This window comes from Crocodylus porosus, unplaced genomic scaffold, assembly GCF_001723895.1.
Source record: "Crocodylus porosus isolate Cpor-Errol unplaced genomic scaffold, CroPor_comp1, whole genome shotgun sequence".
Taxonomy (NCBI): domain Eukaryota; kingdom Metazoa; phylum Chordata; order Crocodylia; family Crocodylidae; genus Crocodylus; species Crocodylus porosus.
In genome coordinates this window covers 9,629,917-9,650,220 of record NW_017728928.1, presented here as the reverse complement: position 1 = coordinate 9,650,220, position 20,304 = coordinate 9,629,917, and the positions used below count along the sequence as shown (strand labels likewise).

At 41.0% G+C, this 20,304-nt stretch overlaps 1 protein-coding gene across 5 annotated transcripts in view; it reads right to left on the bottom strand.

Annotated features, from left to right (window-relative positions):
• MBTD1 (mbt domain containing 1) overlaps window positions 1–16,310 on the bottom strand; it is a 44,458-nt gene extending 28,148 nt beyond the window's left edge. Inside the window, exons 1-6 of one of the 5 annotated variants that reach the window (XM_019542461.1) lie at window positions 16,141–16,310; window positions 11,672–11,873; window positions 8,885–9,024; window positions 8,180–8,294; window positions 8,009–8,094; window positions 862–979 (exon numbers count right to left, since the gene is read on the bottom strand). In XM_019542461.1, the coding sequence (XP_019398006.1) occupies window positions 862–979; window positions 8,009–8,094; window positions 8,180–8,294; window positions 8,885–9,024; window positions 11,672–11,825 (613 nt within the window). In that variant the 5' untranslated portion in view covers window positions 11,826–11,873; window positions 16,141–16,310. The remainder of the gene's footprint in view (window positions 1–861; window positions 980–8,008; window positions 8,095–8,179; window positions 8,295–8,884; window positions 9,025–11,671; window positions 11,874–16,140) is intronic. The other 4 variants (XM_019542457.1, XM_019542459.1, XM_019542458.1 and 1 more) reach the window with 4 other exon arrangements.
• Between the last annotated feature and the right edge of the window lie 3,994 nt (window positions 16,311–20,304).

Genomic DNA, 20,304 nt, shown 5'->3' with positions numbered 1-20,304 from the left:
TATGCAGAAGAAGAGTACATTCAGCTTTTACTTACACTTTGACTTTGGATCATTTAGCTATAGAGACTTTAATTTTGTCATGACATTGCACTTGTATTAAGACAAGCACCAGCAGCGGATCTTAGAAGATCACTGATATGGAGACATATTATTTCATGTTTCCTGATCCTAAATTGCCCTGAATATGAAAAAAACGCTCTATGAACTCTGGGTTACAAAAAAGGTCATTTAACACTAGTACAGGAAAGAGACAAAAAAATTATGAAAGTTGGAAGGTGGGAACTTTTCACCTCTCTCATAGGAGAAAAATTTCAGTTCACGATCTGCATAAGATGAAAGAGCCTTCCGAGAAAATCGTTTACGGTGGAAAGTTCAACCTAGCGACTTGCTAAACTACGAGTTTAGAATCCATTCCAGTGAAGCGATCGGTACTTCAAGTTCCACTGAAGCAACAGGAACCTGAAGGCCCTCAGCCAAGCTAGAAAACACTTGCAGTACACCTTGCAAGGAAATGAGTAGCATCCCACCACTGCTCTCAAAAACCATAACAAACCTCTCAACAACTTCAGCGGAGAAGCAGAGCCCAGGTTGCAGGCAACTACTTCATTCATATCAAATAATTTAAAATAAAACATTCTACTCTTTGTAACAGTGAAACAAACTCAACCACTGAAGACTCTAAACTTCAGAAGGAACTGGAGTATTTCCATATTTCAAATACCAGTGTGACAGTTCCTTAAAGGCTGGTTTTTGGGGTTACTTCCTCATTTTTAAACCAAAACAGATAAGTTCCTCCAAATATAATTATCACTGTGACCATCTTAATACACGTGATCTCCAGAAAAAGAAAAAAAAATTAACCTGCTAATTTTACAATTCCAGCTATCCAGAAGACTTTGGTCGGTAGGCTGCAGTCTGTGTTTGGAACTTCCACTCGCACTCCTTCTGAGATGTCCCCCCAGCAGGTCCCCATGGGAGCCTGTCATTTAAGTTAAAGGAAAATAAAAATCATCACTTGCTTTACTCCATTTGAAAGTAAAGTATTCGTTTTTGTTTCATTAATGCTTTATTAGTGGTCTTGGAAAACTGGGCTAAGTATGACCAATACTCAAAAACACACATTTAGAGAATCACTCATCTCTGAAAACAAAATGTGGTTTTTGTGCTGTAATAACTTACTACTGCTAAAATACTGTAGCAATTCTGTGACTCAGTTTTACAGCTGTGGTATGTTGTACATATTCACAATACAGTATGGATCAATAATCCAGGTTTCAGTCCAGGTCTTGGCTCTGACCTCAGTGACACTAGGGGAAATCTCTTTCAGGGAAATAACTGTGAATTAATATTCATGCCACCAAGACCAGAGGTTGGTCCACACTCCCTAGAACAGTTGGATTTTTTCTGAGACTGACAAGAGACCCTCCTTGAACACCTTCAGCTTTAATGGAAACAGGTTTCTCTCATTAGTTCTCATACATACTAGTTAATGTAGCTCACATGTTTCTGTCTGAACAGGCTTTCACATGACCCCCAAGTGATCACACGACCAGAAACAAGCAGAAGCTCAAAACTGTCAGTGGGAACTGCACCAGTAGTTTCCTCAAGGACAGCTTTGACATTGTCGGTCAATGCCTCAGTAACAAAAGAAAATAAAAGCTAGTGGGACACTTTAAGGATTTTTGTAAATTGGAAATGAAAACATGCTTTATTTGTGGAGTCAACTTGGACTAGACTGGAAATGAAGAAAAGATACTGGATGAATAACCAACTAGTCAAATGTGGTATTTTAGGATCAGTGAGTACGTGTGAAATGTTAAAGTCTCTAGGACTTTCAATTCATTCAGGGAAAGTAATTAACCACCTGATCTAGTGAATGGCATCTTCCATGCAAAAAGCAAGCACTTGCAAGTACCAGACCGTTCAAGTAATAGTTTTATATTGTTATTGAGAGGACTGCTGACATCACAATGTCAAATAGAAATATTTTCCGTTAAAAAGCAAAATAAATTTTGGGTTAGTTCAGAATAGCAGCCGAATTATCCTCAGAGATAAGTGGGGAGGCAGACATGACATTCCAGTCACTGCAGGGAGTTATCAAGGCAGACTTCGTGAGGGTGAATGAAGGGATCTACTTGTTTCATGCCACATCAAGCAGTCAGTATCTTTCATCCCAGCTACATGAGGTTTACCAGACTCCTTGTGAACATAAAGGCTGCTTGCAGATGTTAAAAACCAAAAAAACCCCAACAATAAAACCCAAACTGCGCTCTACTGGAAAAAGCAGTGCGCTACTTCAACCTGGCTCTGCAGCATCTGTAAGACTGGGTGTCTCAGCAGGGGGCTTTTTGGCACTTATCTAAAACTGATGCAATCAGCTATTAAAATACCAAAAAAAGCCCCACAAAAGCGCCAGATCTTTACAGATGTTGGGTGAGGCAGGTTGAAGTAACGTGCTGCCTCTTCTGGGCATGCATGGGGTTCAGCACGGGAACGTGCCAAGTTTAAAATACAGCTTTTTTGGTTTTTTGTTTGTTTTTTTACATCTGCAAACAACCCAAAAGGATTTAACTCACCAGAATTACCATATTATTCAGTCCTCAAACTCCCAGAAACCAAGATCAGAGGGAAAAGGGAAAAAATGTTGCCCTAGCTTTAAACAACTAGAATTTGCAAGGTTGGAATTTTGCTTGTAATCAACTACTGGCAGCTAGGAGCAGAAAATGTCACATCTGTTATAGCAGGGGAACAACAAGCAATACCTTTCAGAATAAAAATACTGGAGGACGGAGATGCATGAACAGTTTTCCCCCTTATGTCCATAACAAGTATGCTTATTGCTTTTTCTGGAAGTTTGGTCTCGTCATGTTCTGCTACGTCTTCCTAAAACCAGTCTAGACTATGAAGCTCTCTGGCTATTTGGCAGAAAAGTGGGGGAAGAGGAGAGAAGATGGCTCATTTTTATATATACACTATGAAGCCTTCTACAGTGGGATTTCTCAACATTATGGGGACAACCTAATCCAGTTATCACTGTTCATTATGGGATAAGTTGTCTTCTTTTGGGAGCTTCTGCCATAGTTGCTAACGCAATCCTGCGTTCTGTAGCCACCATCAGATCTTAATTTGCATTAGTGGCTTTTTAGAGAAGGGGGTAATATACTCTTTAAAGCTTACATTTCTGGCTAATCTGCAGTCTTTTACACAGTGCTACATGCTATATACAATTTACCAGTCATTTAAATTTTTAATTGATCTAAAAAAAAATAAAAAGTTACAAAAATCACCTAAGCTGTTAGGGCTCGCTCTTCCTTCTCTCCCCACATCAAATGATATCCAAGTTTTCACAAGGATGTTTTGTTTCTACAATGTGGATTGGTATAGGGGGAAATAGCAGAAAGTTAAATTTGTCCTTGTCTGTGAAAATAGTGGTTCTGCTAGTTTCTCCTACACCAATCCATGCGGCTCTCCCTTTACAAGAAGAGAGCCCTGTTGTGCCATTATCACTATGTAAGAGCTAGGTATTATTGCTACTAATATGATCTCAAAAGGATTATATACAGTGTATCTGATGCACTGTATCTCTTCTCTTTCACACCTTATGAATATTCTTAGGGAGGAAGACTGGATAACCAAAGGCTATAACAGCCATCTTCCTTCATGTCTTCCTTGTCCTTATCCGATAAATCAATGTTTATAAAGTATTTTGAAATAAATCATAAAGCACCGTTTAAGTGCTAAGACTTAATTGTCTCCTGGCTGGAAGGGTAAGTATGAAGTCTGGATTGGCATAGTATGAACTAGCAGAACCATAATTTACGTGTAAGAACAAATTTACCTTTCAGACTCATGACGAAGAGATCCACCTCAGGGTCCTCCCCAACCAAGGAGGATCTGGTTCACCACTTCCTAATCCAAAGACCACTTGTGAGGGTTTATCCGGGAGCAGCTGCTACCTTCCCTGCAAAGTAAGTTGCAATCAGGAAGGGCCTGATGGATATCATCCAAACTCAAACCGCAAGGGTTTCCTAAGATAACAAAGCTGACACTATGACTCCCCAGCATGTACAGTATCTTAGCCTGGTTATTTAAATGTAGAGAAAACTTGGCAGGCTTTGGGTGGTGTCATAACTTTCTGGCCTCTAGCATTCCGATACAAAAAGTGATTTAGAGGGTTAAAAATGCAGATGGGTGCTGCTAATCCCTGGAATTGCGAAGAGTGTTTTGTTACTTCGTGCGCACCCAGTACCTACGCAGAGCATAGCAAAAAGACACTGCCAGGAGACAGAAAGATTGGAAGGACAGCAGTGCCACCTAGTGTAAAAATGTAAGAATTCCACCTTTTTTTAAAACCAACGGGAACGAACAACAGGGTGCTAGGAAAAGAATTTGTGAATAAAAACCTTGCAGTCTGGAATAAAATGAACCCAGAGGAAATACTGAGAAAAATACATTAGAAAAACTTGTTAACTCCATACTGACAAATGGCTGGAAAAAACAATAATTACTATTGACCTTGCGCAGCAAGTTGTACGATAGGAAATACTGACAAACGACTAAGTTATCTTTGCTCTGATCACTAGGAACATTTTGTAAGAGTCAGGGTAGCAAACCAGGGAGATTACAGGCGAAAAAGACAAATACTTAGAAAGCAAGGAAGAGGGAAGTCAGAACTGAGGTTAATAATAGAATCACAAACAGAAAAAAACAAGTATATTATCTTATGATACCAAACTATAACGCAGAGATTCATTTGATTTAAATTATCAATGATAATTTTGCACACTTAGACACATAACAGGGTTATGAAAGAGAATGAGATCCATAGGAAGGAGTCCAGATATATAAATTACCATGCTAAGTCACTCACTTGCTGTATAATGTATACTATGAAAAACAGTCACACTCCTTTCACCTCAGTTTATCCAACTGCAAAGTGGGGACAGTACTTAGCCATCTCACAAAGGCATTCCAAGACTAAAAATTGGTGCTTGCAGGTACTTTCAAAACAATGGATGCAAGTCAAAATAGAAGCCCAAATTAGCATTATAAGCTTCAAAAGATACGGAATATTTCAGCTTTTTCACTACAAAGAAACAGCAGGAGCTGAGAAACAAGTATAGAAAGGGGAATAACTTCGTCAGTGCTAAGCATTAACTAATGGGGAGCACAGGAAGGCAAAGAATGGGGCTGCTAAAAACTACTGAGTTGTTAGATAAAATTTACATAGGAAAAAAAAATCAAAATAAAAACTAATAATTTCTCATGTGTTGGTGTCCCCTGTTCCTCAGATTCTGTCCAACTAGCTATACCCACTGTAACTGATACACATTTTTACCTGCTAACATTAGGACTTGTACTGCAAAATCTTACCTACTGAGCAGCAAATTTTGCTTGTGCTTGTAGTTCCAGTGACGTTAGGTGTAACAGGATTGGGACCTATGTGTATTTTACTTTGTCTTACAGATGTAGAACATGCATTCATGCCCATAATATGCGACAGGTAATACATATCACCCAATTACTATTACTAATTGCCTATACACATCAGTGAGCCTGCTCCAACATTACAGCTCATCAGAGCAGACTCGATTAATTGAGTCTGCTGGAGTGTGGTAATTACCATGATCCAACAGACTCCAGCATCACATGTATCATCATCCCTGCACTGAAAAATGCTGGCAAGGGTGCTTAAACTTAAGCTCTTTTGACGAGCTTTAGTTAAAGCACCTCCACTGCCATTTTTCAGCATGGGGACGCAGTTACATGACACTCCAGGCACTTTAATTAGAGCAGCTCTTGGAGCCACTTCAATTAAAGCACCCCTCAACCCTTCTCTCAAAGCACGTGTATAAATGCTCAAAGAGTCTTGACAAAGTTCTTTAAGCACAGGAAACTAAGAGTTAAGGTCAAAATGATCATCTCTGGGTGCTTGAGTTTAGTCACCCACATAAAAATAGCCGAATTTTGAGGTGGATGGGGCACCCCAACAGATATCCATGGGAGTTACGGGTGTTTTATATTTCTAAAAACAGATCTCTTTCACCTTGCTCATCACAAAGAATATTGTATTGTTAGCATTTTTGGTGATTACACAGTTCATATCTTAGGTTTGCTATAGGCAATATTTAAATGCATACAGTTTTACAGAAGCCAAAATAAAAATAAAAGGAGAATGCAAAAAATAGAACAGGCTTTTCAGGAACAGCTATAGAAGGAATTTATGGCAAGGCTTTTAAACAAACTTTTAAGAGGAATTAAGGCTTACTGAATCTGGGAATATATAGTACATTGAGCAAAAACAACAACTGGTACTACGGTAACATGATAACAAGAAATTTCTTTTTATGGTTTAGGGTAGCATCCCTTCTTTGTAGTGATGAGCCAGATATGCAGAGAAACAACATGCTTGTCAGACTTCTTTTCAAGGGTACAGCCTATACATTTTGGTATAATTGTTCCCCATTTAAAATAAACTTTTGAACTGACTTAGCATCCTAGACAAACTATACACCAAGCCTTCATATGAAGGTTTGATGGACCAAAGTGCTAAGTTATTAGTTCTTGTCTTCCAAAATACTTTCTATTGTTAAAGCAATAAATAAGTGTGCTTGTAACCTTGAATTCTTTACTCCTGAGCCATCAGGACATGGGCATTATAGAAGCAGTTTAACTCCTTATCAGTGGCAACTGGCTTACTACGTATAAACTTAAACAGCTGTTCCCCTGGTTGAACATGTATTTGTATTTAACATGTACTTTGTATTTAAAAGTATGAATTATACTGAATTCCATATAGCATTTATGTTCAAATGACAAAGGCTGATCTTATCAAATACTGTCTGATGTACTTATGAAATAACACATTACATTACAACATATATATAATTGTGAAAACAAAGTGAGACAGGCTCATTCAAGCATGTGAAGTTTAGCACAAAGGCATTAAAATATATTAACACAGGGCAAGACTCTGCTCTATGCAACACCAGGATTTTTAAACACAGAGGTCCTTTAGCAAAGCACCAACTGCCTATCAATTCCTATTGATATGTAATTTGAGAGTACTTAGCATGAAACTGGAAAATTTCTATGAATTTTTTTTGTGCAAAATTCCTATGGAAAAATATATTTCTTTTAAAATGTTAAGCAGAAAGTTGTGACTTCTGTAAAGTTTTTTTAAAATATATTTCAGCTTTTTTCCAGTTTTTCAATAAAAAACAAAAGGTATTTTTGAAAGAGCAGGAGCTTTCTGTACAAAAATTAATTCTCTCAAAAATGAAACTTTCCAAGAAAAAGTCTCGGCCAAAAATTTTCAACAAATGATAAATTAATTTATTTCTGCAAACATTTGCAAACAAGATGCTGGTAAAAGATGTATAATCTTACTCAACCCATACTTAAGGTCCATAATGTGTAACCAGCACTTCTTGCATTTCCCTTATACCACATACAAAGAAAAGAAGTGCAGCAGAATAACTCTACCATCAGAGCTATGAAATTTTTCCATTCCTCCACCTCCTCTAAATAACATAGCTGACCATAAAAATCCAATTAAAAAATAATACAGAAAAAAATCTGCAACTGATGGATCATTTCTATACACGTTGCAGGAGGTTTGACTTGGTCTAACAAGCATTCTCCTTTTTATCCATTTTTTCATAACTAGTTGGTTTGGCTTATATTCTATATTTTGAAGTAACCCATGATTTTGTCTGTTAAAATGTGGGATAAAAATTCATTGGGACTTACGATACAAACTTGTAGTTTGCAAGTTAAATTACATACAAGCAGCTGATGATATTCAGAATGCTTTTCAGGAGAAGAATAAAGTGTGCAGACTTCCCTTTTAAATGAATGCACTATAAAATATTCCTTTGTAAATCAATTTTCAGGATACTAAAAAGTGTCTTTAAACGCTTGATAAAGCATGAACCAACTATTTTGTTCCTTTTTGTGTCTAAAGACAGTTAAAATACCCCTGCAAAAAACACTGCAGTGTACTTACATGTTTGAAACAGGTAACGGGAGCTGCTGTAAAGCTATTGCTATTGATGTAGTTACCCCAGCTGAAGCCTTCCACGGGGACAGCTGCTAAAAGAAAGTCATTTCATTTAGGAAGTGAACCTCAAATCTTATATTTTCAAGAATTAGTTTCAGCTCTATCATACACAGTTACCTGTTTTAGTCTTTGCCTGGTTTTGTAATGTAGCTTGATACTGAGCATATGCTGCTAGTTTAGCCACTAATGGTTGTTTCTGTAGCACTTTAGCCTTCTTAGTTGGTGGTTTACCCTGAAACAACAAGAGTTAAGTAAACACAATCTCTCCAAGCTCCTCCTAAAACCTATTAATAAGCATGCAGGAGATCCACTCACTCAAATACACAAAACTTCTTTAAGAAGCTTTAAAAATGTTACAAGAAATTAATTTTCTAAAGAAAACTGCAGTTCTCCAGGGGCTCTGCAAAAATGTTTAAAAAAACCTAAAGAATAGAAGCTGACCAAGCAAATATTACACAAGTTACACTCAAGTAAAACTTGAAGCCACAAAAGCAGACTCCAGAAGTCGCCAAAACATCTTTCCCCCCGCAACTCCCAAGTATGGCAACCTGAAATTCAGCCAGGATCTACTGCTAACTAAGTGCCCGAGACCAACTTCCAGTTTTATAATTCACTCAGGAACAGATTTCCATTCAGCTGAAACTACAGATAGATGGCATGCTGTTAATTTTTTACCCAAAATTGTCTATGTCAATATGTTCAGTTCATAAGAATTCAATTCTTTTAAAACAAATGCATGGATCCCAGACTGACCACAGACAGACATGCATTTAAACAAACAAGCATTTTAGGAGAAGTATATAAAGAAGATGGTTTCTGTACCGTTACCTGAAGTCTGGCCAGAATGCTGGCCTTCTTGGAGTTTGACGAGTAACTTCTGGAGCACGAAACACTGCAGAAGCGTTTTGTTTTAGAATAAAAAGCATCTCGGACGCCAACCATCCCGCACATCTCACATGTAGCTAATCAAGAAAGAAAAAAAGCCAAACCATAAGGGTGTAACGAAGATTCAGATAAAACAGTGCAGTAAAAAGCTGGAGAGGCCATTCCACCAGAGAGGTCCTTTGGGTGGCAGCCCCACTTAGTTTCATTCTCCACCATCAGTAACCTAACAATTAGGTTCAGATACTCGAAAGCAGCAGGGGGCCAAACTTTTTTAGCAGGCGGGGTCTTGCTCTGCTGCTCAGGGTCAGACAGATTGCCATAGCTGGGGGTCAAGTAAGAATTTTATGTTGTGATCAGCTTGGTATGGACCATGAGGTTTCTGCCTTCTTCTCTTGTGGGGGTCATGGCAGCCTTTCATGGATCTCTCAAGCATATTTTAACAACCTTTGCAGTTAGGCACTGTGGTCCTCCTGCTTTACCCATGGGAGGACAGTTTTTCCCATGGTTGTGTTTGGGTTGACTGTGTAGTTTTTTTCTAATAGGTTAGACAATGAATTTGTATAAGTAGTTTGGATAGCAATAGTTTCACAGTTTCTAGGGTCGGAAAGGACCCGAGTAGATCATCTAGTCTGACCCCCTGCCATGGTCCTGCCTTATGCAGGGTCTGGACTAGACAACCTCTGTAGATCTCTTCAAGTCTTCCCGTTCTATGAAATTAGACCTGCATGCACTCCAAGTGCCAATCCAATCCCCTACCCCTGCCAAATCTACTGTTCAGTGACCAGAGTGGGTATGGCAGAATTAATCTGGCCACTGGGGGGGGGGTGTGCCATGGCTGTCCTGAGGTGGGTGCCAGCACACGCTCCCCCTCTATACGACGCTGGTCAGGCCACAGCTGGAGTACTGCGTCCAGTTCTGTGCGCCCCATTTCAGGAGGGATGTGGACAACATTGAAAGGGTCCAGAGGAAGCCACCCGCATGATCCAGGGACAACAGGGCAGACCCTACATTGAAAGACCGCGGGACCTAAACCTGTTCAGCCTTCACAAGAGAAGGCTGAGGGGGGACCTGGTGACTGTCTATAAACTCACTAGGGGGGACCAGAAGGGTTTAGGGGAGACACTGTTTCCCCTAGTGTCCCCTGGCATGACAAGGAACAATGGACACAAATTATTAGAGAGTAGGTTAAGATGAGACATCCGCAAGAATGACTTCACAGTTAGGGCGGCTAGGAGCTGGAACCAACTTCCTAGGGAAGTGGTGCTGGCTCCTATCCTGGGGATCTTTAAGAAGAGGCTTGATGACTACCTGGCTGGACTCATTTGAGTCCAGTCTTTTCTCCCGCCTAGGCAGGGGGTCGGACTTGAAGATCTACAAGGTCCCTCCGACCTGACTTCTATGATTCTATGCTCCCTGCTCCATGTGCCACTGTACTGTCTGTCCCCTCCTTGATACCTCGTGTGCTGCATACAGGCTGCCCATACCACTTCTGGTGCGCATGCTGCAGGCTGGCCATCTCCTCTGTAAAGCAAGTCTGTCATTTTACTCCCAGAGGCTTCAGTGAGACTACTTAAGCACTAAGGTCTTCCCAAATTCACACCTGAAATGGTATCTATTTTCAGTCTCTTCAATTTCCTCTCATACAGGAATAGAAGAAGTGAATGCCTAGTCAAAAGTTAATCCTCACCAAATGTGCTGCTCATTCTCCAAGTAACTTCTAGATTGTGTCTGCAAATCTAGACCTCACACAACTTATTTCTACTGTCACTCCAAAAAAAGGCTCAAGTATTTTCTGTTTTCCCTTAACTGTCTTGGCCACTCGTACTTCTCGAAACACACATTTTCGGGGTGCACTATATGGTTAGCTCTTGGGTACTCATTCAATACAGGCTACAAGTGCCTTGTACCACTATGAACTGTCTGGCATGTGGTTTCCCTTCATAGAAAACATTCCACTGATAAGCAGTGAATCTGGCCTGATGTTGCTGTTTTAAAAAAGTAGCAATATTACTTTAAACACCATAAAGCATGATTTAAATTCAGTTGGGGGGGGGGGGAAGGTAAACAGTTACATACTGGCAAGGTTATTTAACAGTGGTAAAGAATATTTACTACCATAAAAAACAACAGCAACAAAAATCTGTGATGCACTGCAAACTGATATATAATGTAAAGGAACTCTGGCTATACTTCCTAAAGGCATCTAAGTGAGATCCTGTCCTACCTTGTTCAAGTCCTGAAAATCAATTTATATACTTGCAACACACAAGACTGAGTCAGGACTTAAGACTGAGTCCAAAAAAGCAGAAAGGAGGAGACAGATGCATTAACTGATTTTCAGGAAATTAAGCAGGATGAAATAGTTCTGCACTTAAGCACCATAAGTCCACTTATGTGCTTAAGAGGTGGAATAGAAGCTGACCAATAAGGCACAAATCCCATCTATTTGCATAGGAATTTTATATTTCTTGAGAGCTGAACAGGAGCTATACCTTGTTTCAGTCTGCCAGCAATAAAAACTTTCAGTTGATTCTGCCTTATTCTCACACTGACACATTTCACATGAGCTCACATGAGCATTAAATGTTTTCTCCCTGTATATTTGGCCTTGGACACAGACAACTGACAACTTAGACTAACAGAAACAAAGCACAAGATATGGTCACCTAAGAGCAACTGGACTGAAAATCCACAAACTAAATACCTGAAAAGCTCTGCACTCACCCATGCCGGATTTACCATCCGGGTAAGTGTAGACCTGTCCATTATTCTTGATAATTGGGAGACTGGATGGCAACGGAGCAACTTCCTCTTCACTCTCATCAGAGCTCGAGCTGCTGCTAGTATCCTCACTGCAACTATCATACCCGTCAAACATCCCGAATGAATCACGTCGCTTCCTTTCTGACCGTGAAGAATGCTCAGTCTGAAACAGAACCATTGAAAAAAAAAAACAAAGAAAGGAAAACTGGATGAGTATAACGAGTTTTGGAAACACAGGTTTTGACTGCAAGGTGTTCGTGGAACTTCAGTTCAGCCTGCAGTTAAGTCCACCTCCTCTGTTTGCACCAATGTATCATCTATAGAATAGCTAATTAATTACTCAACACTGACAAGGTTCTTCACCCAGAAGCAGGCACTATTTGGTACTATTACATACAGAAAGAAAATCCTCTCTCAAAATTCACTCAAGGGTTATGAGACAACTCAGTCTTCTCTCCTTTGGTTGACATCTTTGCAGAGTTCACTAAGTCTGATGCTGAGAGTATTGGAAGCCAACCAGATTACACATGCGAATGAATGCATCCCAAAGGGCTGCAGCCAATTCACTGACAACCTGAATTTAGTTGCAGTGAGCAAATCATCCACCTAAGAAATTTGGATTCAGAGAAAAAGAAGTGCCCAATGCTATTGGTCTAAAACTTGGAAAGAATAAGTACACTAAGGATTGAGATGCTCCATTACTATGTTAAAGGGGCCATACAAATTGTTAAAATAGAAAGGTAACTAGTATGTTAGTGCTGCATGCAAGGAAAGAAGTCTGTCTCAGTACAGGGTTTTTTTTTCTGACACTAGCCTGAGGTGAAGTGGAAGTACATACCTCTAAAATTCATTGCTGCAAAGGAAACAGTTTTGGAAGATGCCAATGAAGGCATTCAGCAATGTACAAAAGGAGACCTGCCTATGTCTATTTTATTGCAAGTCTTGCATTTTTTTACATGACAACTCTCAGCTGAAAGGATTTCACAAGTGTGTCACAGAGCAGCTCCTACTAAATAGGCGAGTGCCAAAGTACCAGTACATGTATCGCACAATGAACCGATGATGCAATTTTTTGGCAGAAGACATCAAGGTCCTGTTCAGATCCATTCTCCTTAATTTCGCGTAGCAGAAGCCAGCAGGCCTTGTTCTCCCTCGTTTATCTTGTTTTTAATTTGGCTGAGCTCAGTGGAGTCAGTCCCAATGTACAGCATTGCAAGAAACAATTCAGGTTCTGTGTCTGATTAGCTAGTGTCGTGCTGCAATACTTTTCCCTCTTTGAGTTAACTGCTGAACACAATCAGATACTGTGATTATCCACAACACTGCCTGCATCTGTCTCCCACACATCTGCAATCACTGAAGTGGGAAAATCCTAAAGACCAATCATTTGCCTAAGTGGTCATTCCTTAGCAGCTGCCATAAGCAGATGGGACACTGGCATCACAAAGAATCAGAAAAAAGTCTGTGACATCAAAACAACCTCAAGGCACCATATTAAAAAGCCATTTCTTGACGATCATAAAACTAGCATGTTATATACATGACAGAAATAGTACTCAGAACTTACAGATTTCACTAGATTGCTACACATCTTACCTATGTGAAATATTCTGAACATCATCCTTGGGAGACAGGTAATATCTCCATTTTACAGAGGGAGAAAATAAAGCATGAGGGTATTCAATCCATCCAAGGTAAAACAGAAAGGCTGTGGCCAGAACGACAATCCAGTCCCAAGTTGAGGAACTTTTATTCACCATTTGCATGCTCTCTCAATACCCAGTAAATACAAATTGGTAGGCATTGATAGACAAAGCAAGAGAACAGGATAAAGGCAGGCATTTTATCATTTAAGTATGGATTCAGACAATGAAGTGGGACAGGATTGAGCAAAGAAACTTTAAGCAAACTTTTGCCTCTGAGATTTTCCAAAAACTACATCTATTGCAAAGTTATTGTATTCACTAACTAAATAGAGCAAGAGCAATATTTAATGACTATATCTGACTCTTCTTTCTTATATCAGACCAGCCTCTTGGCTGACCGCTTTAAGGTTTCTCCATGGTAATCCCTCAAATCCTTCTCCTGATCAGCGTTCTAGATGACTGCCCTACTGAAAACGCACTTATTTTACATTTGCCATCTGCTGGCCCAGTCATCTCATTTGCTTGTATCATCCCTACTCCGCATGCCTAAAGATTTTGTTTCCCATTCTCATCCAAATCTTGGTTTCCCTCTGCTGACCTTTTTCAATTCACGGTTCTCTCCTCTTTCCCAGCAACATGCCTAAACCCTGATGCGGTAGTAACTTTCCTTGCAGTCGAATTTGGTTTTCATGCCTATTGACTCCCTGCAGCCCCTCCACACATATTAGCCCCACGAAGAACTGCTCTCAAACTACTATTTCTGATGCAGTGTAAACAGATGTTTCTTAGGTAGGAATTCACCAGTTTATTGCAAACAATGACAACCGGGGATACCGCACTTCCTGACAGCTGAGGGTGCCTAACATCGACCCCAACTTTACACCAAAACAAGGCCAACTGAGAGGAAATGTCTCATCTACAATAGCCATTCTTACTATTATAAGCCAGAGAGATACAAAATCAGTTATTACCTTGTGTTTGCATGAAAATTAAGTTAGAAGCTGAACAGCACATTGCCATGGATACAGTGCTCTGCATATTAGCAGGATTGTTAACAGATGAGCACACTAACCAATAGGAAAGCGAGGTTTCTTCCTCAACATTCCAGCAGATTTCTAACTTCTTACCGCTAATGGCTTACATTTTATTTCCTGAAGCATCCAGTTTATGCTAGCCTTTCTTTGCCAAATTACACAGGCTGCATACAAGCATTAATTTCTCCTGGTGGAAAATTTCCACCAGGAGAAATGATTTCAGAAGGAGACTGCAACTGCCCCGTCCCATACTCCTTCCACCTTCCCCGGATCACGGAGATCATTCTCCTATGAGAAACTCTCCTGCGAGCAACATCTAACTGGTTGAAGTCGGGTTATTCTTCTACTGGAACCACGATTTTTCCTCCGGGAGAGAGCTGGAGTGTCTGGACAATTGTGGTTTCTACCAGGAGACTTGCGATTCTCCCAGTAGAAACGGATTGTGTGTATGTGGCTTCAGAGAGAGTTAATGCACTCAGGGAAATTTTTCAAGACAGGATTTTAAATCTACGATTTTAGCCATCCTCTGCAAGCTCACGCCTATTGAATATACAAGCTCCTGAAGTACCAGTTACCAAGCAATTGTCATTACCAATTTCACAAAGCAGGCACAACTTCTTTTCCATAAAGCCACGTGCTTCATTAAGTTGTCCCATTTAACTAACTCAAATGGAAAAGCTCTTAAAAAAATATGTAGCTTTTATAAAACATGTTTATTCAGACTTTTGTCCGTAAATGATATCGGTGCTCAGGGGAGAATCTGCTTCAGACACCCGGTGTAGATTTACATTTAATACTTGCACTGTAATTTTGTGTATGCCGAGGGATTTGTGGAGAGTACATTTTAAAAACCTGATGAAAGTAAAATTACATAACAGATGTAGCCTATAAATAATGAAAAGATGCAACAATGAAAGAGTTAAGTCATGCCCCAGGAATCTGTGCTTCAGTTTTGGCTTACAGCAAGGGTACTACACTATTGTACAATATGTGGTCTGACATCTCATCCTAAATACCGAAGGCTGCAGGCTACAATAAATTGCAATATTCCTATCACAATGGTTCAAATGAGAGAAATCAAATGAAACTGGAAGTTAATAAAATTACTTACATAAAACACTTGCTTATATCTTTCATTTAGAGAGTGACCTAACCTACATCTTTCTGTTGGAGGAGGGACAATAGAGAATAACTTTTCTACCTTTTAGATACAAGCAGCAGCGTTAGGACACTCTCTTTTCTAGTCTTTCTTTTTTGTTGCATCTCAGTTTCTTTTCTTTTGACAGCTCCAACACAGCTGTACAGCGGTTCTACTTCTGCATCTCCAGTTCCCACAGGACACACACACACTGGCTGTGGGGGAAACTGCTGCAATACAAGAATGCAATTCTAGCCAATTTCGTGTATTCCTCCCACTTCAGTTACTGGCCGTGGACATTGCCCTCTGCTGGTGCTGCAAAGTCAGTTATTCCTATTGATAGCAAACTGGACTGCAGCTGGTACGATTCCCAACCCAACTCTCTGAGGTGTCTTAGCATCCAAGAATGTTTCTCTTTCCTTAAGCAGATTCACATTTCCTGCCAATTCCAAGCAATTCTCAAAAGTTCTCACGATCATGGTTTGCAGGCTGTAAGTATCATGTACAAGACACATTTAATGTCCTATAGCCTTACTGGGTAAGATTCTGCCATCCCATTCTAATAAACACAGAGGGAAAGAAAGGAGCAATAAAGAGGCATAATGCAATTACCCAAGCTGGAGTTTTGCCAGGACAGGTCTAGCATCCCAGGTCTTGCAAAAGTTGCCACAAGAGACTTTTTAAAATAATTGTGTTGAAAAACAGCATCTGCAGCAGCTGGAGGATCAGTGAAAAGAACACCCCGTCAGAATCTGACACCATTGTCTGCAGAGGTTGGAGGTCGAACTCTGCTTTGCTTGATCAAAAATCTAGGAGGACAGCTAGAAGCAAGAAGGGACCAAATGTAATGTTTACATTTGCGTGCTTTAGTAATCAGAAACTACAGCGGCACTGAGATTTTAGTAACTTATTCTCTCTCTAAAAGTCCACCTAAAACCACAAACAGCTTGAACTAATTCCAACAGAACTGCATCATATTAAGTTGTCTATTAACATGGGTATGCTTAGTGAGGACTGTCACGAGGGGAAAAAAAAAAAGGAGAAAAGAAAAAGCTTCCCCAAACCCTTTAGAAGCTGGAATTAACAGGAAGAAGGCTGGAGAAAGTTTGTCTCTACCTCAAAATTATTACTAGGATAAAGGGCACTAGTTTCACCTCTGAGAGCCAAGGGTCTTCTTCCCCCCATGCCAAAAATGTCTTGAGTGGGGGAAGTCTGAGGCCCCATAAACCACGGACTAGTCTAGCTTCAGTTAGCAGGAGAAGAGGTGTTATGGGAAATGTCTGTAGCAAAAAATAATAATAATAATAAAAGTATTGGAAAAGTAAAGTGAAGCAGTTCCTAAAAAAAAGGTACTAGAGTCAGGATAGTAGGCATGTCAGCTGGGGCTTGCTGTCTTAAAGATATTGCACACTTTGCATATGTGCAAACACTGAAAACTCACTGGGGAAATATGACAGAATGCAACTACTGGGGAAATAGCATCCCTCCACCCCCAAGACAGACAGACAGACAGACACTTACTTCTTTCTTGAAGAGGTACTACACCATTCTGGCCCATCAGGGAGCCAGATGACAGTGCACGGATCAAAAAAACATGATGGAGCTTAATTAGGCATACCAATATCTAAGTGCTATGGCAGAACACCCCTGCCCCCAGCATCTTAACAGATGATCCTCCTCCCCTAACCTTGGGCAAGAAACTGTGTTGCTAAATCGGCTTGGGACAGAGAACTGGCAGCTACTCCCTACTGCACACAACTATCTAACCTGTACGGCAGCTGAGGTAACAATGTGTTTAATGCATGTCTATGCAGGTGACTATGTGCCTGCTCCATACAATGCACATGCTCTTTTGAAATCATGACCAAGTAGAAGGCTAGCCAGAAAAGGTGAGTTACATAAGCCAAAACACAACACAAAAAGGGAAATAAGTATTTAATCAAAACATTTCCTTAATTATGTCCTGATGGAAACCAAACTCAAGGGCTGGCAGATCACCATGAGTACAAGGCAAGAACCTGCAACAGAAAACATCCTACCCTTCAACCTAGATACCTCTTCTCTGTGCCTTCTAGGAGGAGCACTCTGGCAGCTGCTAACTGCTGTCACAACATGGATTTGGAGACATAGAGGAAGGTTTCAAATATCCAGATCCAAGTCTATTCAAAATATTAACTACACTCACCAAATCTTGAACAGCTTCCAGATACGAGAAAGGAACCACTACAGAGCTTTCATAAAGATTACTAAAGGCCCATCACAAAGATTTGCAGCTGCACCACACAGACCTCAGCTTGTATTGAAACATAACCCCAAAATACGTAACTACATTACAGGCAGCTGAGGCATAGATCAATACACTGAGGTCTGCATTACAGGGGAGAGGTATAACCTCTAGGACAGTTGCATCACATCAGAGGCTACTACTAGCACCTAGTACCACCTACATGAATATGTACCTCCGCAGGACCCACAAGATATTAACCACGAACAGACTCAATTAAGACATTTTATCACTGTGCAATATTTTTCTTTAAGTTTTATAAGAAATTTGACATTCATACTTTTTTTTTTTTTTTTTTTAAGAAAAGACTTAAATATACATGGTAAGCTCAGTCCTAACTCTAGATGGGAGTAAACTGTAAGCACCACCAATTCAAGTGACTTTTTTATTATTACATCTCTTTCATATAAAAGCTAACCAACTAGAACAATTGAAAATGTGCAGATTTATTGTATGTCTGTCCTCTCTGGTTCTGTGTAGCTAAAACCTTGTCATAACATTACAACTATAAGAAATGCAAACAACTCAGCAGCAACTTAAGGTAACATAAGAGGAGATTTATAAACAACATCTCTTCTGATTCCCAGTTTTTACTTCTCCTCTGGGGAGGACTCACTTCTAACCAAGAGTGTGTTGCCAATTATTGCAACAATTAGGTTCCATCTGAAAAAATCATTACACACAGTTTTGCTCTTCAGTTTGTGCATTTAACAGCACTTTGTCTATTATCAGTCTCACCTATCTGACAGGGGCCTTCTGAGGGTGGAAGCGATCCTCACATACTAGAGGTGTTTATTTAAAAAAGTTAGGACTGGAGTACCACTAGAAAGTTACAACTGCTTTTTAAAAACTAATTAGATTTCAAATTGATGCCATAAATACAAAGTAGGAGAAAGCAACCACTCCATTTCAAAATACAGTTCAGTATCAGCAGGCAAAAAAATAACCAGCTTAAAAGCGGAAAGCCAGCATGAAGTTCAAAGGCAAGGATTCTCAGGGGCGATGTCTTTTATTGAATCAGCTGCACATTGCAATAAAAGGTGTCACCCACTAGCTCAGCGGTTCTGAACCTTTTTCAGTTGATATACCCCCTGATCTCAGAGTGAGACATCATGTACCCCCTTTCAATGGGAAATTAATTTTTTTACGCCCTTCGACCTGTGTTAGACAATGTATGAAATATATCTCATGTACCCCCTGATGAGGCTTCATGTACCCCCAGGGGGTTCATGTATCCCTGGTTCAGAACTGCTGCACTAGACCCGCACCTCCAACATACTGTGGTGACCATCACCGCTACAACAGCACTCCAGCAGCACCACTGTAAGATGTTCTGGGCACCTTGCAGGACTGGAGTCAATTTCAGGGAGTCAGAAACCAGGAAAGGCAAGGACACGGACACCTCCAACTTCTCTGCCTCCCCAGCAGATAAGTTTGAAGAAGTAAGAATCTTGTTTTCAAGGTCCTAGTCATGTCCCACTGCATAAGGCTGAAGCGTTTCAGTACCAGGACCTAGATGATGTTGGGTTTGCTCCCATGTAGCAACGGTGTGAAAACCAGAGACTCAAATGACAGCAGAGCACGAAGCTCTTGGGCTGGCATTGCACAGTGACAGCTTTAACCCGCTTCACGACTTCCAGTCTCTCTGGCTCTTCCCCAAGCGGCTTCTCCCAACTCCGACATCCCGTCAGCCCCCGCCCCAAGCCTCCCCCAGCCGCTGTCATGCTCCCGACACGACAAACCAACCTTCCCACGGGACGTCCCCTCCCTACAGACCAGGGCTGCGGGGTCACATCTCAGGCCCAAGTGGCGGGGCCAGGTGTCTGACAGTTATCCTATTTGTACAATTTCAACCCTCCCACGTATTTGTACATACGTATCCATTGCATGCATTTGTACAGACACACGTGGATTTGCTCTCTCAACTCTGACATGCCGTCAGCTCCAGGCCTTCCCTACCCCCGACACGACAAACCAACCTTCCCATGGGACATCCCCGCCCTACAGACGGGGGGCTGCCAGGCACCCAACAATTATCTCATCTGTACAATCACTTCAGCCCTCTGCACATAGGCACATATCCACTGTAGGCATTTCCATGTGAACTTGCACGTACGAAACCACGGATTCGTATGATCCGCGGCAGCAAAAGCGTTCAAAAACAGGCATGATCGTTTTGGAGGCTGCACATCGATGCAAAAACCAAGTCGCTCTTGCCGACGCGGGGGTTCGCTGCCAGCACTTCACAGTGGCCTGCCTCGAAATAACGAAGTGCTTCGACTTGGAGGACCTGGGGCTCTCGTGCTCGCTGGAGAGCACGGCCGGCACAGGGAGGACACGAGAAGACTGGTTTGCAGACTCTCTTTTCAGCCCACGAGACTTGTCCGCACTCCCCACACGATCGTTGCCCCCCGGCAGGGCTGGGACGCGCTGCCCCGAGCTCCCCGGCACCTGCAAGTGGCCCGGCCGCCCCGGGCTGTGGGGACGAGGCG